The sequence below is a fragment of the Balaenoptera physalus genome (assembly GCF_965194825.1).
Source record: "Balaenoptera physalus genome assembly, chromosome: 8".
Classification (NCBI taxonomy): Eukaryota; Metazoa; Chordata; class Mammalia; order Artiodactyla; family Balaenopteridae; genus Balaenoptera; species Balaenoptera physalus.
In genome coordinates, this window is record NC_138887.1 from 67733693 (window position 1) to 67753973 (window position 20281).

A 20281-nucleotide genomic window follows, 5' to 3' on the forward strand; every position below is an offset into this window, starting at 1 on the left:
GATCATAAGAGACTACTTCAAGCAACTATATGCCAATAAAATGGACAACCTCGAAGAAATGGACAAATTCTTAAAAAACTACAACCTTCCAAGACTGAACCAGGAAAAAATCGAAAATAGGAACAGACCAATCACAAGTACTGAAATTGAAAATGTGATTAAAAATCTTCCAACAAACAAAAGTCCAGGACCAGATGGCTTCACAGGCGAATTCTATCAAACATTTAGAGAAGAGCTAACACCTTTCCTTCTCAAATTCTTCCAAAAAAATTGTAGAGGGAGGAACACTCCCAAGCTCATTCTATGAGGCCACCATCACCCTGATACCAAAACCAGACAAAGATATCACAAAAAAAGAAAATTACAGGACAATATCACTGATGAACATAGATGCAAAAATCCCCAACAAGATACTAGCAAACTGAATCCAGCAACACATTAGAAAAATCATACACCATGATCAAGTGGGATTTATCCCAGGGATGCTAGGATTCTTCAATATACTCAAATCAATCAATGTGATACACCATATTAACAAATTGAAGAATAAAAACCATATGATCATCTCAATAGATGCAGAAAAAGCTTTCAACAAAATTCAACATCCACTTATGATAAAAACTCTCCAGAAAGTGGGCATAGAGGGAACCTATCTCAACATAATAAAGGCCATATATGACAAACCCACAGCAAACATTACTCTCAATGGTAAAAAACTGAAAGCATTTCCTCTAAAATCAGCAACAAGACAAGGGTGCCCACTCTCACCACTATTATTCAACCTAGTATTGGAAGTCCTAGTCACAGCAATCAGAGAAGAAAAAGAAATAAGAGGAATCCAAATTGGCAAAGAAGAAGTAAAACTGTCACTGTTTGCAGATGACATGATACCATACATAGAAAATCCTGAAGATGCTACTAAAAAACTACTAGAGCTAATTAATGAATTTAGTAATGCTGCAGGATACAAAATTAATACACAGAAATCTCTTGTATTCCTATATACTAACAATGAAAGATCAGAAAAAGAAATTAAGGAAACAATCCCATTTACCATTGTAACAAAAAGAATAAAATACCTAGGAATAAACCTACTTAAGGAGGCAAAAGACCTGTACACAGAAAACTATAAGATAATGATGAAAGAAATCAAAGATGACACAAACAGATGGAGAGATATATCATGCTCTTGAATGGAAGAATCAACATTGTGAAAATGATTATACACCCAAAGCAATCTACAGATTCAGTGCAATCCCCATCAAATTACCAATGGAATTTTTCATAGAAAAGAACAAGAAATTTTACAATTTGTATAGAAACACAAAAGACCTTGAATAGCAAAAGCAATCTTGAGGAAAAGAAATGGAGCTGGAAGAATCAGACTCCCTGACTTCAGATTATACTACAAAGCTACAATAATCAAGACAGTATGGTACTGGCACAAAAACAGAAATATAGATCAATGGTTCAGGATAGAAAGCCCAGAGATAAACCCACACACCTATGGTCACTTAATCTATGACAAAGAAGGCCAGTATATACAGTGGAGTGAAGACAGCCTCTTCAATATTGATGCTGGGAAAACTGGACAGCTACATGTAAAAGAATGAAATTAGAACACTCCCTAACACCATACACAAAAATAAACTCAAAATGGATTAAAGACGTAAATGAAAGGCCAGACACTATAAAACTCTTAGAGGAAAACATAGGCGGAACACTCTTTGACATAAATTGCATCAAGATCTTTTTTGATCCACCTCCTAGAATAATGAGAATAAAAACACAAATAAAGAAATGGGACCTAATTAAACTTAAAAAGCTTTGCACAGCAAAGGAAAGCATAAACAATGCGAAAAGGCAACCCTCAGAATGGAAGAATATATTTGCAAACAAAGCAACTGACAAAGGATTAATCTCCAAATATACAAACAGCTCATGCAGCTCAATATAAAAAAAAAGCCCAATCAAAAAATGAGTGGAAGGGGGCTTCCCTGGTGGCGCAGTGGTTGGGAGTCTGCCGGCCAATGCAGAGGACGCGGGTTCGAGCCCTGGTCTGGGAGGATCCCACATGCCGCGGAGCAACTAGGCCCGTGAGCCACAACTACTGGGCCTGCGCATCTTTAGCCTTGCTCCGCAACGGGAGAGGCTGCGACGGTGAGAGGCCCGCGCACCGCGATGAGGAGTGGCCCCCGCTTGCCACGGCTGGAGAAAGCCCTCACACAGAGGCGAAGACCCAACACAGCCAAAAATAAAAAAATAAATAAATTTAAAAAAAAAAAAGGAAAAAACTCAACTATATGAAAAAAAAAAAAAAAGGGTGGAAGACCTAAATAGACATTTCTCCAAAGAAGACATACAGATGGCCAACAAGCACAAGAAAAGATGCTCAACATCACTAATTATTTGAGAAATGCAAATCAAAACTACAATGAGGTATCAGCTCACACCGGTCAGAATGGCCATCATCAAAAAATCCACAAACAATAAATGCTGGAGAGGTTGTGGAAAAAAGGGAAGCCTCTTGCACTGTTGATGGGAACGTAAATTGATACAGTCACTATGAAGAACAGTAGGGAGATTCCTTAAAAAACTAAAAACAGAACTACCATATGACCCAGCAATCCCATTACAGGGCATAGATACACGCACCCCCAATGTTCATTGCAGCACTATTTACAATAGCCAGGACATGGAAGCAACCTAAATGTTCATCAACAGAGGAATGAATAACGACAATGTGGTACATATACACAATGGAATATTACCCAGCCATAAAAAGGAATGAAACTGGGTCATTTGTAGAGACATGGATGGACCTAGAGATTCATACAGAGTGAAGTAAGTCAGAAAGAGAAAAACAAATATTGTGTATTAAAGCATATATGTGGAATCTGAAAAAATTGGTTTAGACAATCTTATATACAAAGCAGAAATAGAGACATAGACATAGAGAACAAACATATGGATACTAAAGGGATAAGGGGGGTTGGGATGAATTGGGAGACTGGGATTGACATATATACACTATTGATACTATGTATAAAATAGATAACTAATGAGAAACTACTATATAGCCCAGGGAACTCTATTCAGTGCTGTGTGGTACCTAAATGGGAAGGAAATTCAAAAAAGAGAGGATATATGTATACGTATTGCTGATTCACTTTGCTGTACGGTAGAAACTAACACAACACTGTAAAGCAACTATACTCCAATAAAAATTAAAAGAAAACACCAAACACTTTAGGCTGAAGTTGAAAGTTAAGTATAAAGGAAAAATGTAAGTGTAAAGTATATGGCTAAGTCATGAAAACAGTAATTAAAACAGCATATACAGTCACCTTTTCTTTAGGTCTTTAAATACTCATTCAATAGAATGATAACCAGAGGATGGAGACAGATATATTCCTTCTTAGAGGAACCAGGGATATTGATCAGATCAGCAATTTTTAAACTTTTTGGTAGTAGAGTTTTACAACTTTTACAACTTTAAAAATTACTGAAGATTCCTATTGGGAGATTGGGAATGACATATACACACTACTATATATAAAATAGATAACTAATAAGGACCTACTGTATATTACAGGGAACTCTACTCAATACTCTGTAATGTGAAAAGAATCTAATAAAGAGTGGATATATGTGCACGTATAACTGATTCACTTTGCTGTACAGCAGAAACACAACATTGTAAATCAACTATACTCCAATAAAAATTTAAAAATGAAAAGATTCCTAAGAACCTTTGTTTATGTGAGTTATATAGATATTCATATTAAAAATTAAAATATTTAAAAACATTCATTAATTAAAAAAACAAACTCATTACATACTTGACATTCCTAATATCATTACATAGTTAACATTCTTAATATCTTAAAATGAAAAAATATATATTTTTTGAAAATTAAGTGAGCACAATGGCATTGTTTTACATATTTACAAATTTTATTTAATGTCTGGCTAATAGAAGACAGACAGATTCTCATAGCATTCAGTCTGTTGTGATGTGTGTCATTTGGGTTCAAGCATATGAAAAAAATCCAGCCTTATATAATCACAAAAGGGAGAAGTATTTTACAATAGCCTTTTCAAATAATTGTGAATAGTCATATTTGATACTATGCTAAAAATTCAACTGGTCATTTCTTAAAGATTACTTGCAATATAAAATATGATATCTTATGAAATGAACTTTTGTACTCTGTTACATTAAAATCCATTGGTCTACCTTGCATTTTGAATAAATCTTTTACCCATGCATAATTGTAAAAAACCATATACCGATCTTCTGAAAAATACTAATTCAGTGAGTTATGCAGAGCTTCTAGATTTTTGTCACATTTCATTATACAATATTTTTAAAAATCATATTAATTTATATCACCACCAATCTTATTCAGAAAAGTCCCTAAGTAATGGGAAGCTATCAAGCTGAAGGCAGCAAATATAAGTTTTCAAAATTCCAATATTCACTTAAAAACTCAAATTTTATCATTAGCAACAAATACTGTTAGTTTTTCCTTGAACTGATAGGCTCACTTATTTAATACATTTTCAAGAAAAATGTCAGCCAGCCAGTATCCCAGTCTGAATGCTGTTAATTTAAAATGTTGTTTCACGAAAAAATAAGTAGTTCAACTCATACCTCAAACAAAAGTACAAGTGCTCTTTCTCAAACCTATCATCATACAACAGCAGAAGTGATTTATGCATTCTTCACATTTGTCACATAGAATATAAAAAAGATGTGTATTCGAGGATGGAAATTAAATAAAATTAGTAATTTTACTGCTTCATTGAGGACATTTTAAGTGAAACTGTTTAGTTTTTTTTTTTTCTTTTAAAACAGCAAAGAGCCCGGCAGAGAGGAATACAATTACTAGTAAGGTTTGGTGCCACTTCCTTGATTCATCTAAAGGCGTCAGCAGTTTTATCCTCTATTTTTTACACTATAACTGCAAATGTCAACGCAGTGAAAAAAAGGTAAATAACATCTTAAAATTAGTATAAAAATAGTTTTGACCTACTGCACTTCCTTGAAAGAGTCTCAGGATCTAGGAGTCCTCAGAACACACTTTAAGACTCACTGGATTAGCTATGGAAACAACCTAAATGTACATCAACAGATGAATGGATAAAGAAGATGTGGTACATATATACAATGAAATACTACTCAGCCATAAAAAAGAATGAAACAATGCCATATGCAGAAACATGGATGGACCTAGAGATTATCATACTAAGTAAGTAAGTCAGAAAGACAAAGACAAATACCATATGATATCATGATATGTGGAATCTAAAATATGACACAAATTAACCTATCTAGGAAACAGAAACAAAATCAGGGACACAGAGAATAGACTGGTGGTTGCCAAGGGGGCGGGGGGTAGGAGAGGATAGGAGTGGGAGTTTGGGATTATCAGATGCAAATTGGTATATAAAGAATGGATAGGGCTTCCCTGGTGGCGCAGTGGTTGAGAGTCTGCCTGCCAATGCAGGGGCCATGGGTTCGAGCCCTGGTCTGGGAAGATCCCACATGCCGCGGAGCGGCTAAGCCCGTGGGCCACAATTACTGAGCCTGCGCGTCTGGAGCCTGGGCTCCACAACAGGAGAGGCCGCGACAGTGAGAGGCCTGCACACCACGATGAAGAGTGGCCCCCACTCGCCACAGCTGGAGAGAGCCCTCGCACAGAAACGAAGACCCAACACAGCCAAAAATAAATAAATAAATTTATTTAAAAAAAAAAAAAAAAAGAATGGATAAACAACAAGGTCTTACTGTACAGTACAGGGAACTATATTCAATATCCTGTGATAAACCATAATAGAAAAGAATAAGAAAAAGAATGTGTGTATATATACATATATATATATATATATATATACATACACATAACTGAATCACTTTGCTGTACAGCAGAAATTAATACAACATTGTAAATCAACTACACTTGAATAAAATAAATTTAAAAAAAGACTCATTGGATTAGATAACTTTCGTATACAATGTTTTCTAATTTCATAAAGTATATTTTAAATTATAAATGGTTAGAATATATTTTGCTACTTGATTTCTTTTATGTTAAGATATATATATTACCTTAGTAATAATAATATTTAAATACATTTTACCTTGGTATTCTAAGCAAGTTTTAATTAATCACATAACAAGACTTGATATTAAATATTATTATAGTGTTCAATATTTGGAAGCTAAAGCAACAGTTTTGTAATTTCACTGAAAATGTTAAACTCAAAAAAAGAAAGCCTTAATAGATTAAGTAATCAAGAGTTAATCTATTGAGAGCATTACTAACTGTGTAGCAGTGTATTTGTAATATTTACAATCTAGTCAAAGAGATGAGTTTAATGACAATTGGATGGTTTAAAATCTAAGTTGTAGGAATTTCACAGAACAGAAAGATTACCGCAGGTCAGAATAGTTGGTAATGAATTCATGAAAAGACAGAAACCAAGTGAGGTCTTAAAGGACAAGTAATTAGAGAAGAAAGAAGACATTTCAGAATCAAGGACTAACAGGAATAAAGCTAAGGGGGTGGCATTTTTAAAAGTGGGGAAACCAAGAGGGAGGGTAACCAGCTTGACTGATATCATCATGTTAGAGAACAATGAGAGATTAGGCTGACTCAGTAGACTTAGGGCAGAGAAAAGTTGGCTTCAGAAGCCAAATATAATAAGGCAGATAGTAGTGTAGTTACAGGTTTCTCATGATAGAACATTGAAAAGGCTATACTTTTAGCAAGATTAACCTGGACATGAGATTATAGGAGGAAAAGACTTGCAAAAAGATCATTTAGGAGTCAGGTATTTTCAGTATTGGAAGAAGGGGTTGGGAAGAGTGAACAAAGCTTGGGGCAACGGGAATGCAAAGAAGAGAATCCAAGAGATAAGACTTAGTGAACTTTGCATTAGTAGCAGATTAGGTAAAGGAAGAGTAAGGAGAAAGTCAAGGATGATTGGAAGTTATTTAGGGTTACAGACGTGAGAAGTAATAATATTATATGCTAGGCATCATGAGACATATAACACATTAATTGTCCCACAAGTCTTACATGTATCTATTTTACAGACAGGGAAACTTAAGTCCAGAGTGACTAATTTGTTTTGCTAATAAGTGTTTTAGGCAGCCCTGACATACAGGCTTATCTGACTATAGAGATAAGAGGCTATCACAGTGTTGAATAGCCTAAAGCTTATAGTCATCTACCTGGGCAATTAGCTTTGCCACTTACAAGCTGCAGAGTTCTAACAAGTTGCTTAATCTTTCTGTGCTTCAGTTTTCTCACCTCTGAAATGCAGATGATTAACCACCTCATAGAGCTGTAATGAGGATTAAGTGAGACAATGCATGTAGAGCACTGTTAATAGTGCCTAGAAAATAGTAAGGCCTCACCATCACCCTGATAGCAAAACCAGACAAAGATACTACAAAAAAAGAAAATTACCGACCAGTATCACTGATGAATATAGATGCAAAAATCCTCAACAAAATACTAGCAAACAGAATCCAACAACACATTAAAAGGATCATATACCATGATCAAGTGGGATTTATCCCAGGGATACAAGGATTCTTCAGAATACGCAAATCAATCAATGTGATACACCATATTAACAAATTGAAGAATAAAAACCATATGATCATCTCAATAGATGCAGAAAAAGCTTTTGACAAAATTCAACACCGATTTATGATAAAAACTCTCCAGAAAGTGGGCATAGAGGGCACCTACCTCAACATAATAAAGGTCATATATGACAAACCCACAGCAAACATCATTCTCAATGGTGAAAAACTGAAAACATTTCCTCTAAGATCAGGAACAAGACAAGGATGTCCACTCTCACCACTATTATTCAACATAGTTTTAGAAGTCCTAGCCACGACAATCAGAGAAGAAAAAGAAATAAAAGGAATACAAATTGGAAAAGAAGAAGTAAAACTGTCATTGTTTGCAGATGACATGATACTATACATAGAGAATCCTAAAAATGCCACCAGAAAACTACTAGAGCTAATCAATGAATTTGGTAAAGTTGCAGGATACAAAATGAATGCACAGAAATCTCTTGCATTCCTATACACTAATGATGAAAAATCTGAAAGAGAAATTATGGAAACACTCCCATTTACCATTGCAAGAAAAAGAATAAAATACCTAGGAATAAACCTACCTAGGGAGACAAAAGACCTGTATGCAGAAAACTATAAGACACTGATGAAAGAAATTAAGGATGATACCAACAGATGGAGCGATATACCATGTTCTTGGATTGGAAGAATCAATATTGTGAAAATGACTATACTACCCAAAGCAATCTACAGATTCAATGCAATCCCTATCAAATTACCAATGGCAGCTTTTACGGAACTAGAACAAAAAATCTTAAAATTTCTGTGGAGACACAAAAGACCCCGAATAGCCAAAGCAGTCTTGAGGGAAAAAAACGGAGCTGGAGGAATCAGACTCCCTGACTTCAGACTATACTACAAAGCTACAGTAATCAAGACAATATGATACTGGCACAAAAACAGAAATATAGATCAATGGAACAGGATAGAAAGCCCAGAGATAAACCCACACACCTATGGTCAACTAATCTATGACAAAGGAGGCAAGGATATACAATGGAGAAAAGACAGTCTCTTCAATAAGTGGTGCTGGGAAAACTGGACAGTTACATGTAAAAGAATGAAATTAGAACACTCCCTAACACCATACACAAAAATAAACTCAAAATGGATTAGAGACCTAAATGTAAGACCAGACACTATAAAACTCTTAGAGGAAAACATAGGAAGAACACTCTTTGACATAAATCACAGCAAGATCCTTTTTGATCCACCTCCTAGCGTAATGGAAATAAAAACAAAAACAAAACAAAACAAAACAAAAAAACAAAAAAAAGAAAACAGCAAGGCCTCAATGTGTTTGCCATTATTTTATTAGTACAATATGTTAGTGTCATTAACATAGGGAAGACCCAGTTTTGGAAGAAAAAATATAACAAGATGAGTTGGAGGTGGCTTCTAAATGGGTATTTTACAAGAAATGAAAATAAAAGATAAATGCAAAAAGGAGAGGTTATAGAAATACCTGTTTTTAAGTCAAGAAATACCCATTTTATTTTTAAGAGGTTACAGAAATGCCTACTTAATAGTCATAGGCCTGCATAACCTAAATTATTTATGGAATTTTTCTCATTCACAAATCCTGATCATAAAGATATTTCCTGTGCAATGATTTTATAAAATTTCTACTTACTTTGTGTAAGATACTATGCTACATGCTAGAAGTATAAAGAACGTCCTTTAAAAAAGCTGTAATTTAGGTAGACAAAGAGAAGATACACAAAATTATAAAATACAATGAAATAGTGTATACCAAACAAGTAATACAAACAAACAAAAAAGAACCATAGAAGTTCAAAAAAAAGACTTAAGTTCCTATGGGTTGTGACAGGCTAAGAAGATAGATAAAGTGTGCCTAGGACCTTGAAGGAAGGCTAAAATTTAGGTAAGAAAGAGAAAGCTGAGAGGAGTGGGATACTCCTGGCAGAAAGAGCACAATGAACATGGCAGACAGAACACACATGGCATGATTCAGGGATACCAAAAAGAGCAGCTTATTTTGAATGACAAATTTGTATAAAAAGAAATAGAGAAAGGATTGAAAAGTTTTTTGTCAAGTTCTAAACTGCTCAGGACACTGGTTTAAGAATTATATTTCACTGCACAAGCAAAGAAGTGTTTCTTTCTCTTCTAGCATCAGACTTCCAAAACTACATAATCTACTTCTAAAAAGACTAAATTTGTTTCGGAACTACTTTTCTATCTTTTGCTTCTTTCATCTTATAAGCTAGCAAACACCATGTAATTAGGAGAATCTTCACATATTTGCTGCCACTAATGCTTTCTTGTTGAAGAGAGATTTTTTTAAGTTTCTTAGTATTTTCAGTTTCAAGGAAATGTTTTGCTTTTAGAAAAGTTTTTTCAAGTAACTGAACCCCATTAAAAGAAGGAAACTCAAATCTGATCATGAATAGGTAAGGTAAACACATTAGTTTTTCAACTTAAATTACCTAGGGCACAATTCCCTGCAATTTTTTGAGAGTTGATAAGTACTTTTCTAGAATTGAAATGTTGAAAATTAAACACTACACTATTATAAAAAGTTCATACCATGAAACATACTGAGGATCAAAATGTATTTACAGTAAAAAGAATATGTGGGGCTTCCCTGGTGGCGCAGTGGTTGGGAGTCTGCCTGCCAGTACAGGGGACACGGGTTCGAGCCCTGGTCCGGGAGGATCCCACATGCCGCGGAGCGGCTGGGCCCGTGTGCCACAGCTACTGAGCCTGCGCTCTGGAGCCCGCGAGCCAGAACTACTGAGTCCGTGCACCACAACTACTGAAGCCCGTGTGCCTAGAGCCCGTGCTCTGCAATGGGAGAAGCCACCGCAATGAGAGGCCCGTGCAACTGCAACGAAGAGTAGCCTCTGGAGCGGCTGCAACTAGAGAAAGCCTGCGCGCAGCAACAAAGACCTAACCCAGCCAAAAATAAATAAATAAAATAAATAAATTAAAAAAAAAAAAAAAGAATATGTGAACTAACCTCACTACTGAAACTTTCAGTCTAATTTAGGCATAATAAAAAAATCATACTTAATAATTTAGGCATATTCAATTCTAGAAAGTTTAATTCACTACAATACCACATAACATGCACACATGTATGCATATATTTTCTAAAGATCAGGGTTTTTTTTTCCCTTTCTCTAATTTGTTATCAATTGGTTTACAGTAATACTTACCCTAATATTCTATTCATTCCATGTCTAGCAGCATAGTGTAATGGCGTATTGTGCTGGTAGGGCTCCCCATAAGATGTATTTGGATCAAGGGATTCTTTTAGCTGAGGGTTGTTTTCATATATTTGGCAGGCCAGGTTTTCATCACCATTGATGAGTGCTTTACGGAATTTGGTGGTTGTATTTCCCATGTTTTGTTTTGTTTTTTTCTGATAGGCAGTGGCACTTTTTCCTTACCCCTTCAGCCACTTCTTGAATGCTTCTGCAACATGTTTCACATTCTAATGGAGGAAAAAATTATTAAATTAGATTGTGAAAAAGTAATTATGAAGTATCCTAAAGAAACAGTATCATAATTAGGAACACTGATAAAATCTAGGAAGCATATGTAAGAGAAAAACTATATTAAATTTACCAAATTTATCTTGATAGCAAAAAAGTCTCTAATTTTTAATGTTGCCCAAATTAACCTGATAAACAGTAACATTTTTCCACTCAGAAACTGATAAGGTTTCACAGACTGCACTTTATACTATAAAAGTTACCTGCATATATGTGCTTTTCAATTTTCTCCTTCACATAGGCAGGAAATGAGCTTGATTAAAATCTATGGTTGAATACACTTAAATCCCTGTATAAATTATGTATAAATCTGACTCAGCCAATTTGTAGGATAGTGAAAAATGTAGGAAATTTTGCTCATATAAGAACTCCAGAGAAGCAAGAAGAATTACAATCCTGCAGCCTGTGGAACAAAAACCACATTCACATAAAGATAGACAAGATGAAAAGGCAGAGGGCTATGTACCAGATGAAGGAACAAGATAAAACCACAAAAAAAAAGTAAATGAAGTGGAGATAGGCAACCTTCCAGAAAAAGAATTCAGAATAATGATAGTGAAGATGATCCAGGACCTCGGAAAAAGAATGGAGGCAAAGATCGAGAAGATGCAAGAAATGTTTAACAGAGACCTAGAAGAATTAAAGAACAAACAAACAGAGATGAACAATACAATAACTGAAATGAAAACTACACTAGAAGGAATCAATAGCAGAATACTGAGGCAGAAGAACGGATAAGTGACCTGGAAGACACAATGGTGGAATTCACTGCTGCAGAACAGAATAAGGAAAAAAGAATGAAAAGAAATGAAGGCAGCCTAAGAGACCTCTGGGACAACATTAAACGCAACAACATTCGCATTATAGGGGTTCCAGAAGGAGAAGAGCCAGAGAAAGGACCAGAGTAAATATTTGGAGAGATTATAGACAAAAACTTCCCTAACATGGGAAAGGAAATAGCCACCCAAGTCCAGGAAGCGCAGAGAGCCTAATACAGTATAAACCCAAGGAGAAACATGCCGAGACACATAGTAATCAAACTGACAAAAATTAAAGACAAAAAAAGATTATTAAAAGCAGCAAGGGAAAAACGACAAATAACATACAAGGGAACTCCCATAAGGTTAACAGCTGATTTCTCAGCAGAAACTCTACAAGCCAGAAGGGAGTGGCATGATATACTTAAAGTGATGAAGGGGAAGAACCTACAACCAAGATTACTCTACCCAGCAAGGATCTCATTCAGATTCCATGGAGAAATCAAAAGCTTTACAGACAAGCAAAAGCTAAGAGAATTCAGCCCCACCAAACCAGCTCTACAACAAATGCTAAAGGAACTTCTCTAAGTGGGAAACACAAGAGAAGAAAAGGACCTACAAAAACAAACCCAAAACAATTAACAAAATGGTCATAGGAACATACATATCGATAATTACCTTAAACATGAATGGATTAAATGCTTCAACCAAAAGACACAGGCTTGCTGAATGGATACAAAAACAAGACCCATATATATGCTGTCTTACAAGAGACCCACTTCAGACGTAGGGACACATTCAGACTGAAAGTGAGGGGATGGAAAAAGATATTCCATGCAAATGGAAATCAAAAGAAAGCTGGAGTAGCTATACTCGTATCAGATAAAATAGACTTTAAAATAAAGAATGTTACAAGAGATAAGGAAGGACACTACATAGTGATCAGGGGATCAATCCAAGAAAAAGATATAACAATTATAAATATATATGCACCCAACATAGGAGCACCCCAATACATAAGGCAACTGCTAACAGCTATAAAAGAGGAAATCGACAGTAACACAATAATAGTGGGGGACTTTAACACCTCACTTACACCAATGGACAGATCATCCAAAATGAAAATAAATAAGGAATCAGAAGCTTTAAATGACACAATAGACCAGATACATTTAATTGATATTTATAGGACATTCCATCCAGAAACAGCAGATTACACTTTCTTCTCAAGTGCACATGGAACACTCTCCAGGATAGATCACACCTTGGGTCACAAATCAAGCCTCAGTAAATTTAAGAAAACTGAAATCATATCAAGCATCTTTTCTGACCACAGTGCTATGAGATCAGAAATGAATTACAGGGAAAAAAACGTGAAAAACACAAACACATGGAGGCTAAACAATATGTTACTAAATAACCAAGGGATCACTGAAGAAATCAAAGAGGAAATCAAAAAATACCTAGAGACAAATGACAATGAAAACATGATGATCCAAAACCTATGGGATGCAGCAAAAGCAGTTCTCAGAGGGAAGTTGATAGCTATACAAGCCTACCTCAAGAAAGAAGAAAAATCTCAAATAAACAATCTAACCTTACACCTAAAGGAACTAGAGAAAGAAGAACAAACAAAACCCAAAGTTAGCAGAAGGAAAGAAATCATAAATATCAGAGCAGAAATAAATGAAAATAGAAACAAAGAAAATAATAGTAAAGATCAATAAAACTAAAAGCTGGTTCTTTGAGAAGATAAACAAAATTGATAAACCATTAGCCAGACTCATCAAGAAAAAGAGGGAGAGGACTCAAATCAATAAAATTAGAAATGAAAAAGGAGAAGTTACAACAGACACTGCAGAAATACAAAGCATCCTGAGAGACTACTACAAGCAACTCTATGCCAATAAAATGGACAACCTGGAAGAAATGGACAAATTCTTAGAAAGGTATAACCTTCCAAGACTGAACCAGGAAGAAATAGAAAATATGAACAGACCAATCAGAAGTAATGAAATTGAAACTGTGATTAAAAAATCTTCCAACAAACAAAAGTACAGGATGAGATGGCTTCACAGGTAAATTCATCAAACATTTAGAGAAGAGCTAAGACCCATCCTTCTCAAACTCTTCCAAAAAACTGCAGAGGAAGGAACACTCCCAAACTCATTCTATGAGGCCACCATCACCCTGATACCAAAACCAGACAAAGGGGCTTCCCTGGTGGCGCAGTGGTTGAGAATCTGCCTGCCAATGCATGGGACACGGGTTCGGGCCCTGGTCCGGGAAGATCCCACATGCCGTGGAGCAAATGGGCCTGTGAGCCACAATTACTGAGCCTGAGCGTCCGGAGCCTGTGCTCCACAACAAGAGAGCCCGCGATAGTGAGAGGCCCGTGCACTGCGATGAAGAGTGGCCCCCGCTTGCCACAACTAGAGAAAGCCCTCGCACAGAAACGAAGATCCAACACAGCCATAAATAAATAAATAAAATTAAAAAGAAAAACAGACAAAGATACTACAAAAAAAGAATTACAGACCAATGTCACGGATGAATATAGATGCAAAAATCCTCAACAAAATACTAGCAAACAGAATCCAACAACACATTAAAAGGAACACACACCATGATCAAGTGGGATTTATCCCAGGGATGCAAGGATTCCTCAATGTATGCAAATCAATCAATGTGATACACCATATTAACAAATTGAAGAATAAAAACCATATGATCATCTCAATAGATGCAGAAAAAGCTTTTGACAAAATTCAACACTGATTTATGGTAAAATCTCTCCAGAAAGTGGGCACAGAGGGCACCTACCTCAACATAATAAAGGTCATATATGACAAACCCACAGCAAACATCATTCTCAATGGTGAAAAACTGAAAGCATTTCCTAAGATCAGGAACAAGACAAAGATGTCCACTCTCGCCACTATTATTCAACATAGTTTTAGAAGTCCTTGCCACAGCAATCTGAGAAGAAAAAGAAATAAAAGGAAACCAAATTGGAAAAGAAGAAGTAAAACTGTCACTGTTTGCAGATGACATGATACTATACATAGAGAATCCTAAAAATGCCACCAGAAAACTACTAGAGCTAATCAATGAATTTGGTAAAGTTGCAGGATACAAAATGAATGCACAGAAATCTCTTGCATTCCTATATACTAATGATGAAAAATCTGAAAGAGAAATTAAGGAAACACTCCCATTTACCATTGCAACAAAAAGAATAAAATACCTAGGAATAAACCTACCTAGGGAGACAAAAGACCTGTATGCAGAAAACTATAAGACACTGATGAAAGAAATTAAAGATGATACCAACAGATGGAGAGATATACCATGTTCTTGGATTGGAAGAATCAATATTGTGAAAATGACTATACTACCCAAAGCAATCTACAGATTCAATGCAATCCCTATCAAATTACCAATGGCAGTTTTTACAGAACTAGAACAAAAAACCTTAAAATTTGTATGGAGACACAAAAGACCCCGAATAGCCAAAGCAGTCTTGAGGGAAAAAAACAGAGCTGGAGGAATCAGACTCCCTGACTTCAGACTATACTATAAAGCTACAGTAATCAAGACAATATGGTACTGGTACAAAAACAGAAACATAGATCAATGGAACAAGATAGAAAGCCCAGAGATAAACCCACGCACCTATGGTCAACTGATCTATGACAAAGGACGCAAGGATATACAATGGAGAAAAGACAGTCTCTTCAATAAGTGGTGCTGGGAAAACTGGACAGCTACATGTGAAAGAATGAAATTAGAACACTCCCTAACACCATACACAAAAATAAACTCAAAATGGATTCGAGACCTAAATGTAAGACTGGACACTATAAAACTCTTAGAGGAAAACATAGGAAGAACACTCTTTGACATAAATCACAGCAAGATCTTTTTTGATCCACCTCCTAGAGTAATGGAAATAAAAACAAAAATAAACAAATGGGACCTAATGAAACTTCAAAGCTTTTGCACAGCAAAGGAAACCATAAACAAGACGAAAAGGCAACCCTCAGAATGGGAGAAAATATTTGCAAACGAATCAATGGACAAAGGATTAATCTCCAAAATATATAAACAGCTCATGCAGCTCAATATTAAAAAAACAACCCAATCCAAAAATGGGCAGAAGACCTCAATAAACATTTCTCCAAAGACGACATACAGATGGCTAAGAAGCACATGAAAAGCTGCTCAACATCACTAATTATTAGAGAAATGCAAATCAAAACTACAATGAGGTATCAACTCACTCCAGTTAGAATGGGCATCATCAGAAAATCTACAAACAATAAATGCTGGAAAGGGTGTGGAGAAAAGGGAACCCTCTTGCACTGTTGGTGGGAATGTATATTGATACAACCAGTATGGAGAACAGTATGGAGGTTCCTTAAAAAACTAAAAATAGAATTACCATATGATCCAGCAATCCCACTACTGGGCATATACCCTGAGAAAACAATAATTCAAAAATACCCATGCACCCCAATGTTCATTGCAGCACTATTTACAATAGCCAGGTCATGGAAGCAACCTAAATGCCCATCGAAAGATGAATGGATAAAGAGGTGGTACATATATACAATGGAATATTACTCAGCCATAGAAAGGAACGAAATTGGGTCATTTGTTGAGACGTGGATGGATCTCGAGACTGTTATATAGAGTGAAGTAAGTCAGAAAGAGAAAAACAAATATCGTATATTAACGCATATATGTGGAACCTAGAAAAATGGTACCGATGAACTGGTTTGCAGGGAAGAAATTGAGACACAGATGTGGAGAACAAACGTATGGACACCAAGCGGCGGGGTGGTGGTGGTGGTGGTGTGATGAATTGGGAGATTGGGATTGACATGTATACACTGATGTGTATAAAATTGATGACTAATAAGAACCTGCTGTATAAAAAAATAAATTAAATTAAATTAAAAGATTAAAAAAAAAGAACTCCAGAATGTGTTAAATTACTGTAAAGGAAAAGTGAAACTGCTCAGTACTTACTTATAAGATCCTCAGAGAAAAGATTTTTAAAATGTTAATATATAGTAGGACTACAAAACTCACAGCAAACGAATAGAACTGATTATAACTAATTATACACAGAACTATGGAAACAGTGATTATTCTACCACAATACTATTAAACTTATTTCCTTCTACTGTAAGTAATTCAAAACAAGGTTGAAAATATGAAATGTTTATGCCTACTATGTTTGGAAAGAGGTTATGATAAAGATCATACGGGCATTTACTAACTGAAGCAATGTGAGGTCGGTGGGGGAAGAAGGACATGGAAACAATCATTGAACTTGGAGTTTGAAATCTCATATTTACCTACACTAGCTGTGTAATTGTAATTACCCTCCAAAAGCCTCACGTTCCTATGTGTACAGTAAAAGAAAACAAACATTTCTTAAGGACGACAGTAAGGATTATTAAGAAACTTTATGTAAGTAGCTACCACAGTCCTTGGCTAATGTGCTTAATAAATGCTAGTTGTTTTCCATTTCAATAAATGTTTCTGAATCTACTCTTGAACCATTATCAAAATTAATGACAACCGAAACAGCTTATGCAAAGGCAGGTATGAAATAAAAGGCTTATTCAATTGGTGAGTATGGTGGAGTTTAGGGTCTCTAGTGCCGTACTAACAGGAGATAAAACTGAAGATAGGTTGGGGCCAGACTAAGAAATGTATACTTTAAGTTGTAAAGAACGGATAATTAAAGCCTTTTATGCAGGGCAGTTATATGCTTTAGAAAATTAGCTATTGTGACACTGTAGAAAACAGACTAGAGGCAGAAACACTTAGAGGCAGAATACAAAAGTCTATCACTTTACCCAATTAACTCACTGGCAGGCTAGACATTAAAACATAGCTTTTAAAAAAAAGTTGAAAATAATATGTATTTGTTCAACACAAGCATTGCACAGGGTAGCAACAGTTGCAACAGAATACAAATTAAAGGACCAAAAAACAGATGAGTTGTTTTTGAAGTCTCCTATAAAACAGAAGCTCTCAACCTTGGCTGTACATTTAATAACCTGGAAAACTTCAAAGAGTCCCATTGGCCAGGCTATAACCCAGACCAATGAAATAAGAATCTCTTAGGGGGTGGTACACAGGCACTGGTATTTAAGCTCTTTGGGTGATTTCAATGTGCATACACCACTGTTTAAAATGCTCCTGGATCCCTCTAGCTAAATGGTCACATCAGAGTATGGAGATGAAGGTGAGCAGGCAAGGTAAGACATCTTCTAAGCCTATTTTAGAGAAACGCGTTAACTACCTACTTAAGACAGCAGCGCATTTTCTGGTTCATATCTATACTTAATGAGGTCACTACTTGGGTCTTTTAAGGGTTCTTTGTTATTGATTTCTCACTTTAAATATGCAAATACAAGGCATAGTAGAGATTTTTGACAATATGGATAAAGAAAAAGGACAAAGAACTCATAGTCTATTTACTAACCACTGGTAGCATTTGATAAGTACTCATCCTGTTTATAATGTATGTAAATATGTGTTTGTATACATATGTACACTATAAATATTTATATACATAAATTAGATCATACTACATAATTATAAAATTTTTATTTAATTTTTCAGAGGGCTGCTGAATCTTTAACCTAAACTACTACTCCTTTATCATCTCATCTTGAATCCTGAATGAGGAGCAAATCCCTTCTACACTCTATGCTTATCACAATATACTACAACCACTTTGGGGATTTTCTTAGGGACAGCCTAGATTTTATTTTTTTCTTTTGTTTTTCATAGAATCTAGGAGCCTTGTGTTTATTCTCAGTGAAATAATCTGTACTTTTGTTGCACTGCCTTAAGCATTTTAGGGGTTTATTATTCTTAATGAGAACTCTAGTTTATTATATTAATATATTTTAATCTATAACCAAATATAAAGGTTATCATGTGGGTTCTAAAGGGTCTTTCCTAAGGATTTGGATAGTTTCACTTGTTTTGGTCTTATCTTTCATCCCTGATAGAATGTAGCTCAAATTACGAACATTGTTAGAGTACTGGATTAGATTAATAACATGCTTTCCTTGATTTACATTAATCCTTTAGTGAAATGTTCTGTAAGAAAATAATTTCTACCCAAGATGTGAAAAAAGAAACATCTAAGAAGGCAATAATATCTTGGGGTGGTTATTTATAATAATAAGACACTTAAAAAATCAGTAAAACTCTAAATGTGCATTAAATATGACTGTCACGTGTTGAAAAGCATAATGGCATCTACAAACATTTTTGTCGTTCTCAGTTATTTTCAAGTCTGTTTCATTTTTAAAATATGAGTGTAATAGTCTTGAAAGGTGCCAGGAAAGGCATTAAAACATTCACAGCTCCATTCCCTCTCAGATTTATTCTCACAAGTCTTGCCTAGAATTTGCCAGATGTGTCCTTTCACTTTTTCATAGCCACAACTAGCATAGCCTGAAGTGACTGTTCCCTCTTTGTTTGAATCAAACCCTTCCAACTCCAAGATAAATCTATGTATAGACCCTTTATGAAGCAAATGATGGACTATCAAAGAGGCAAAAATAATTCATTATTCTGGGCTTCTAAAATCTAGGCAAAGTTTCAACATCTTTGACTAGCAAAGCACAGCACTTGGTAAGTATTTAATGAAAAAGTAAGAAAAATGTAGCTTGTCAACAGACTGCAGAAAACTTTCCCTAATTTCCTGACTAACTTTTAATTGTGAAGGGCTCTATAATTTTTCCTTTAAATCTTTGTCTCTCAACCTGTCCATTCATAGGTTAATAATCTGCATCAAAAACTCAAGTGCACTTAAATTAATAAACTACTCCCAGGAATCTTTTATAGAAGACGAAGTTCTTCAGAAATAAATAACCAACTCCTAATGCAATTTATCATTTTCCACAAAAGTAAATTACTTTTAAAGTCATTATTATGGACTGAAGGTTGATCTCAACAAAATAATTGGCTCCCACTCTTTGTTTAACTGGTATTAAAGACAGTCTTTAGAAATATGATGTCAAACTGGTGAGAGTCTATTGAGGAATCTTACATCTACCTGTAAAGTTACTTACTGTAGCAGCTGGTCTCTATGCACCTCTGCCCCCCTAACATATGCCCCTTGATCTTAACCCTATTACTATAAAAGATTTTAAAAATTTAAGCCATATTATAGTTTATTATAAACAAAAACCTCTCTTTGAGTGCAAACATTAATTAACACAGTTGGAAGTATAGTTTAAATGTCACATATACTATTGAAGTGTTAGCTTATATCCACAAAAAAATAAAACAAA

At 35.2% G+C, this 20281-nt stretch overlaps 1 protein-coding gene across 8 annotated transcripts in view; it reads right to left on the reverse strand.

The window, feature by feature from the left end:
- ANKIB1 (ankyrin repeat and IBR domain containing 1) overlaps window positions 1-20281 on the reverse strand; it is a 139749-nt gene that overhangs the window by 79332 nt on the left and 40136 nt on the right. For 6 of the 8 annotated variants that reach the window (XM_082471692.1, XM_082471693.1, XM_082471691.1 and 3 more), the window contains one exon: window positions 10852-11129. The exons of 1 other annotated variant lie outside the window; for it this stretch is intronic. In XM_082471692.1, coding sequence (XP_082327818.1) covers window positions 10852-11039 — 188 coding nt within the window. In that variant the 5' untranslated portion in view covers window positions 11040-11129. Of the gene's footprint in view, window positions 1-10851; window positions 11130-14771; window positions 14912-20281 lie in introns of those variants that run through there. One more of the 8 variants, XM_082471690.1, reaches the window with a different exon arrangement.